Source organism: Poromitra crassiceps (assembly GCF_964638095.1).
Source record: "Poromitra crassiceps genome assembly, chromosome: 16".
NCBI lineage: Eukaryota > Metazoa > Chordata > Actinopteri > Beryciformes > Melamphaidae > Poromitra > Poromitra crassiceps.
In genome coordinates, this window is record NC_139645.1 from 21,743,534 (window position 1) to 21,751,223 (window position 7,690).

A 7,690-nucleotide genomic window follows, 5' to 3' on the forward strand; every position below is an offset into this window, starting at 1 on the left:
ACGTGCACTCTGTCATCTGCTGTGTCTCACCAACGTGCACTCTGTCATCTGCTCTGTCTCACCAACGTGCACTCTGTCATCTGCTCTGTCTCACCAACGTGCACTCTGTCATCTGCTCTGTCTCACCAACGTGCACTCTGTCATCTGCTGTGTCTCACCAACGTGCACTCTGTCATCTGCTCTGTCTCACCAACGTGCACTCTGTCATCTGCTCTGTCTCACCAACGTGCACTCTGTCATCTGCTCTGTCTCACCAACGTGCACTCTGTCATCTGCTCTGTCTCATGCTGTCACTTCTACCTAGAAACTTTGACTTGACTTGGCTGAAATATGGATCATTGCGCGACGCCGCTGCCGTCCACGATGCGTTCGGAGAAATATAAGCGTTGCTATGATGGCTTCCCTCTCTCTCTCTCTCAACCAAACCGGTCGAAGCAAATGGCCGCCCACCTACAGCAAGGTCTGCTCGAGGTTTACTTCCTGTTAAAGGCGGAGTTTTTCGTCGCCGCCGTTGCCAAGTGCTGCTCATGTGGGGACTGTTTCAGTTGTTGGGTTTAAAACAGAGCCTGGTCTTGACCTGCTCTGTAGGAAAATGGTCATGAGATTACTTTTGCTATGATTTGGCATTAAATAAATACAATAACTTGTTTGACTTGATTTTTGATTTCCCATTCATTTTCCTATAGACGTTTCTTAAAATCTTTATAAAACAAGTTTTACTCGGACAAACCAAGCAATTCAGCCATATTCGGTATATCAGGAGAGACCATAGAACATTTCACTCTGACCGATGAAGAAGAAAAATATATATATTTTTTAGTTTTGGTCCGAGCAAAATGTTCTACGGTCTCTCCTGATTCTGAAAATCTTTCAAAACGTTTATGGAAAAAATGAGTGGGGGATGAAATCTCGTAGGTCCCATGCCGAACACAGAGGGCGTGACTTACGGCTTTTTGCAGCACACCAAGTCCATATTTTTCGCCCGAAATTGTCACACGTTTTAAAAATAAACACAACCTCATGTCGTCTCACTCACGTTTACACACCGACTCCAAAACTTTCTCCTGATATTAAAGTTTTCGGAACAGCTTCGATTTTCTGCATTTTTCGCATCATAGTCTATAATAACCTTTTGCGAGCCGGAGAGACGGAGGCGCAGGGAACACATGATGTACACGTAACACGCGTGCAGCTACGAGCCAAGCACTTTTCCCCTCTTCCTCCATGTAAAAAAAAACCTTCCTGTCACTTCCTGTCACCCCGCTGGACACTTCCTGTCACCCCGCTGGAAGCCCAGCTTTGCTCTGAGGCAGCACTGTTGTTGACAGAGCGGGGGAATCTAGGTCACATGGTCCGGTGCCAGCAGCGGCCCATAGAGGGAGAGAGCTACAGTATCAAAGCCTCTCTCTCTCTCTCTCTTATCCTGACATCCAAACTCAGCAAGATCAGGGAGATCAGCCTCCTCTCCCCCTCCCTCCCTCCCTCTCCCCCTCCCTCCCTCCCTCCCTCTCAGCTGCAGGAAATTTGGTCTCTCTTCACTCATCACCCCCCCCCCCCTCCCCCTATGTAACCTGAGCTGGCCCAACCCCCCTCCCCCTCCTCAACCTGCTCTTAACTACTTCAGATAAGCTTCTTCCCAATCCTGTCCACTCTGCATTTGAACTGCTGGCTCGACCTCTCTCTCTCTTCTCTCTCTCTCACCCCCCCCCCTCCCCTCTCTCTCCTCAAGTTAGCCCCTCCCACTCCCTGTCTCTCACACACTGCAAAGCCATTTTAGTCTTATACTGTATATATATAGACCGAATCACAGTGTTTGTTTACAATAACTTCCTGGTTGAAAACCCCTGCGTCACATGACAATCTAATGGTGTGTGGAGCAAACGGGAGCGAGGAACAGCCGAGATAAAGATACAAAAATGTGTTTGATGCTTTCATATCTCATGAATAATATTAAACGTTGGTTTGGAGATCTAATTTGTGGGCCACAGACGAAAGAAAATGACAGCTTGAGTTGATCCGAAACTAGCAGTTAGTGTAGTCCAACTGGCTGTGAGATGTTGCAGTTGGGTAGATTTCATGTAAATTCCCTGCACATTAATGCCTATTTAAATTAGCCTGTAAATTTCATGTACATTCAATGTAAACTCTTATTTAACTCTGACTGTAAATTCATGTAAATCCACTGCCTATTTAACGTCTATTTAATTCAGTCTGTAAATCTCATGTAAATCCAACGTAAATTCATATTTATCATCCACAGAACACTTCACCACTCATGTACATATTGTATACTGTATATTGACTCGATTTGATTGCACTTGCAACTTTGCGATTGTCTTTAGTTATCTTCCTACTTCTTATCTCTGTATATTGATGTGACCGCTACGCTGCATACAGACACTAAGACAAATTCCTCGTATGTAACTTGCATACTGTGGCAATAAAAGTGATTCTGATTCTGATTTGATTGATCAAAGACACGGCTAACACGGTACATAACGAGCAGTGCGGAAACGTCCGATAGGTCGGACCACCGTGTTTAACTACGGTATATATTTCTAAACGTTGCAGTTGCAGTTGCAGCAACAGACATAAACGAGTTTGCCGATATCTCCGCAAATTCAAATCACTCGGCAGTTGTCTACGCGGGAGTGACTGCCGTCGTTAGCGCAACATCGCGGTGATTCTTCAATTCTGTCGAGGAGGTAAGAGCATTTTGCTTCCATCTTATGTCAGCCGATCAAAAATAAATTAATTGAAATAACTAAATTACTTTTTAAGATGGGTACGTTTCGCTGTGCGTCTGCCTGGGAGTCTTTCACTCCACCTCTGTCCTTGAAAGATGAAAAGGAGTGTGTGTGTGTGTGTGTGTGTGTGTGTGTGTGTGTGTGTGTGTGTGTGTGTGTGTGTGTGTGTGTGTGTGAGTGTGTGTGTGTGTGTGTGTGTGTGTGTCTGTGTGTGTGTGTGTGTGTGTGTGCGTGTGCGTGTGTGCGTGTGTGTGTGTGTTTTGCTTCTGGGAGTTCACGGTGTAGTTCGGGGGGTCGCCGAGGTTAACAGCCCTCTCGCACACACACACACGCACACCTGCTGTTTTTTAATGAAGAGGATTACTGGATATAAGCAGTCAGCAGCCATCGTGTGGGCCGGGCCGGGCCGGGACCACCCGGGCCCGCCCCGGTGCCGTCTTTCATCTGTGGGACTCCACCACAACAGAGGGACCACAGGTCGTCGGCCAGGCTGTCAAAGTCCTTTTACAAACCGCCGCCTATAAAAGAGTCCATTAGGAACTGCACGCTACATTAGGCTGCAGCATGTGATGGCCGCGTTGCATTAGCGGTGCTACTATACTGGGGTCAAAGGTCACTGCTTTGTAGCTGCTTTGTTTTGTCTTAGCGCGCAGATATGAACACACTTTAGATGGAGGAGGAGTGTGGATCCTCTGCAGCACAGAGGAGCAGGTCTTAGAAACATGCCAGGGACAGGAGGCACTCTGAGGGACTGCTTAGGTAGACCAGCAAGCGCACATTCGCAATAGCTACGATCCACATAATGCACATTTCCTCTAAATGTAGGATGGTAGGGGCAGCCCACCCTACCTACTCTGCCTCTGCCATCCTGCATTTCAAAATGTGCCCCCCCCCCCCCACTGCCCCATTTTAGCCGATTGGTATGAACGGAAACACACACCTTCACACACACACGCGCGCGCGCACACACACACACACACACACACACACACACCGACCAACCGACTGAGCTGCTACAGAGCTGCGGGTCACAGCTGAACAAAGTGAAAGCAGTACTCCTATAGTTCTCTGAATGAATACATTTTTGGGGTCAAAGTTCAGAGACGGTTCTCCGACTCAAAGCCCAGCCGAAGCGTACTGTACTGCACAGGCCCGGGGGTTCGAGTCCTCGAGAGGGCGAGAGGAGGAAGGACAAGGACATGGAGCCTCCGGCGAGTCCTTCTTTAACGGGACTGTCTATCGAGCTCCCTTTCTTTTCTAGTCGTCTCTGTGTGTTTTTTGTAATCACGACACTGATGGCAGAAGCAGATGTCAAGTATGTGAGAGAGAAGAACAACCCTACTGAGATAAGAGAAGGGGAGGAAGGGGGAGGAGGGAAGGGAGGAGGAGGGTGCAGAGGCAGGAGAGAGAGAATAGAACGGCCTTCCTGATTTAGAAATAACGCTAACGAGAACAAAAATAACAGAAAAAAAAACTAAGTCACACAATATGAACCACAACAAAAACAACAAGAAAACAATGTGCAAACTTCTCTCATATAAATAGACTACAGTCAACGCATTGTAGAGCACCATGGAGGAGGGGAGGAGGTTAGAGTGGTGTGTGTGTGTGTGTGTGTGTGTGTGTGTGTGTGTGTGTGTGTGTGTGTGTGTGTGTATGCAGCATGTATGTACAAGCTCCCACATAATGCGTCGCTTGCTTCTTGTGTCTTTGTGAATGCTACTGTGTGTGTGTGTGTGTGTGTGTGTGTGTGTGTGTTCATGTGTCTATATCAGTACAGTATTTGCAGGTATCTACTACCACAGGTACTACGAGTTGGGGGGCGGGGCCAGACGGCTCATTGGAGGAAGAGGAGGAGGAGGAGGAGGGAGGAGGCGTAAGAGGCGTGTCTAAGGTCCATCTAAAGTTCGACGTGCGATGTCCCTCAGAGCGCGGGGGCGGGTCAGACCCAGTCCTGCAGCGAGCGCTTGCAGTGCACCAGCAGCCGCGGCGCCCCTTTCCTCTGCAGCGTGCTGATGATGGCGTAGATCAATCCCAGGATGCACAGCACCAGGAAGAGAGGGATGGTGACCATGAGGATGTTCATGGTCCGCTCCTCGCTGTCGTCCACCTTCAGCACCACGTCCACCTCGTTGGTGTCCTCCTCGCGGCCCGAGCGCTTGTCCTCCTCGTCGTCCGTATTCCCGCCGCCGCCTTTGCCGCCGTCGTCCGAGCCTTTGCCGCCGTCGGTGCCGTCGCGGTCCTTCCCCTCGCGGTCCTTCCCCTCGCGGTCTTTGCCGGCGTCCGGGTTGAACGGCGGCCGGTTCACGTCCGGGTACTTGCGTCCCGCGTCGGCGTCGGTCTCGCGGTCCCGGTCCGGGTCCACGTCCACGGTGCAGCCCATGAAGTCCCGCAGGATGGACTTGGGGTAGCCCGGCTCGCTCTTCATGCGGTGGTTGTCAAACTTCCAGTACTTGGAGCCCTTGTAGAAGTAGGTGTACGCTGGAGAAGGTCAAGAGAGAATAAACAACTCAATATCAACGACATTTCAAGCCTTCAGGTATGCATGACTTGCAGTGATGTCACGACTCTGTTGACACTGAACTACTCTCAGTTGGGTACAATATTTAGTAATAATAATGACGACGTTTCAAATAGCAGGAATGACGTATTTTTGAAGGCCAACCAGGAAGTTAGCATCGCACTGGGTTGAATACCACTTTTGTGAAGCGTAAATGTGATCGCCAAAAATCGCGATCACCAGAAAACATCTCAAAAATCATCAAAAGTGGGGTTAATTTGTGAAGATTACTCAACACTTAAGGTCTGAGTTTCATAAACGTGTGTTAACCACAGACATTATTTCAGACATCTAACCAAAATCCCCATACAAAGATTACAAAGATCTCATTGACTTCCAGAGGAGGGAAGCAGACGATAACTGCTAACTCACGGGGTTTAGGACTCATTCCTGCAGCACTCTATATCTGTCCTTTTATTCTCCAGGTCATGTGATGTGTTTGCTTGGTCATGTGACGTGTTTGCTTGGTCATGTGACATGTTTGCTTGGCCATGGTCATCTGTTGTCGTCTCAAAACACAGACGTCTTTAAATAAATCATGGATGGAATCAAATTGGGGACACCTAAATTCATAATTTGGTGCGTGAATATAACCCTACCGTCTCGAACTAAAATTCTACACAACACCACGACTTACTGTATCGTCTTTATAAATGTCATTCATTTGAAAACGTCAACAGTCTTAAGCCATGTTCATAGTATTCTGCGTTTTTTTTCTCTCCTTTCTCTCTGCCAGCACCTTTTTCACTTCAAAGGTAGTCTGACTTCCTGGAAGCAGGCTGCGTGTCGACGCTCTGCTATTGGCACCGACCATTTCAGTCGGAGCGGAAGGAGATTTCTCTTCCCTGCGTGTCGCTCTCAAATACCTCCCCGGCTGTGAAACAACAACAACAACAACAATATTGCTCCGCGCTGAAAATGCCGAATTCTGACGAAGATTTGGATCGTGCAATAAAGCAGGTCTGCCTGGTACTTTCGGCGGATGGTTGTAAAGATAACAGAGCCTTTCACCCCCCCCCTGGTAGACCAGAGCAGCCAGACTCTCTCCTGCTCGGGTACAGCACGTACAGACGACTTCAAAGGCGCGCGTGTGTGTGAGGGAGGCACAGAGAAGATGTCACTGTGGAGAAGACGCTGCTGTCTCTTAAGGCAGAGCACAGGGGCCTTTCTGAAGTGGAGAAGTTTTTCAGACGCAACGGCAAACTCAAAGAGGGAGGCGAGGCGAGGCGAGGCGAGGCTTGACGGTGCGTAGGATGAAGATGGAGGAGGCGTAGCGTAGCGTAGAGTTGCTAATTGTTCCTGGGATCAGACGGAGTCAGCACGGAGCAGCACGTTGGCTGTGGTGGCGTAGGAGTTTGTGCTAAGTGATACAGCGCTGACTGTCTGCTGATAGCCACAGCTGCTGCTGCTGCTGCTGCAGCAGCGAGTCATGAGGCACACAGAGTGTGCATCCTGCAATCAGCGTTTCATTATCATTGCGGGCAGCAGGCTTTTTTCCAAAGATAGAGAGAAAGAAAGAGAAGAAAAAGCCGATTTAGAGTTATTTGTTGGGCTTTTTACGAGGGGATGTTTTACATTCAGCAGAATGAGAGCAGCATGGAGGGAGGTTTTACTGGACGGTTAGACGTCTAAAAATCACAGCTCTTTACTCCCATTCTCACGAGGCACGGCAACATGATGCTTTCTCCAGAGCCGTATAGATAGAAGAGTCCCGACATCTCCATTCACTCCAATGGACCAGTTTTTTACTCTCAAGAGTTCCAGGAAGTAAGGTTCTGGATTAAGCAGCACTGTCGAGTTGCAGCAAAATGGACAGTTTGTGTTGTACTTTGAAAGATTAATTTTTTTAATCAAATTGTACATTATCAGCTTTATTTTAGCATTCAAAAGTAGCACGAGACCCCTTCCTGGCTGTTCATTGGCTAATGAGTCACGCATTTTGGTCCTCCGCTGCCGTCACCACCCCCCATCCCCCTATCTCGTCTCTGAATGAAGGACCACACCCACTCTTTGTTTCAGACGTGTCTCTGGCTACCAGAGCCCCTCCTTCTATGTATCTCTCTCTCTCTCTCCTCCCCCCTCTCTCCCTCTCTCTCTTCATTCTTTCTCTCTCCCCCCCTCTCTCTCCCTCTCTCTCTCTCTCTCTCTCTCTCTTCATTTTTTCTCTCTCCCCCCGTCTCTCTCTCTCCTCTCTCTCTCTCTCTTCATTCTTTCTCTCTCCCCCCTCTCTCTCTCTCCCTCTCTCTCCTCTCTCTCTCTCTCTTCATTCTTTCTCTCTCCCCCCTCTCTCTCTCCCTCTCTCTCCTTCTCTCTCTCTCCCTCATTCTTTCTCTCCCTCGTTCTTTCTCTCTCCCTCTTTCTCTCTTACTCATTCTTTCTCTCT

At 48.7% G+C, this 7,690-nt stretch overlaps 1 protein-coding gene across 1 annotated transcript in view; it reads right to left on the reverse strand.

Annotated features, from left to right (window-relative positions):
* Nucleotides 1-4,689: 4,689 nt before the first annotated feature.
* LOC310791212 (matrix metalloproteinase-15-like) overlaps nt 4,690-7,690 on the reverse strand; it is a gene marked incomplete at both ends in the record, with an annotated part of 28,267 nt that continues 25,266 nt past the window's right edge. The window contains one exon of the mRNA XM_083652892.1: nt 4,690-5,228. Within this exon, the coding sequence (XP_083509018.1) occupies nt 4,690-5,228 (539 nt within the window). The remainder of the gene's footprint in view (nt 5,229-7,690) is intronic.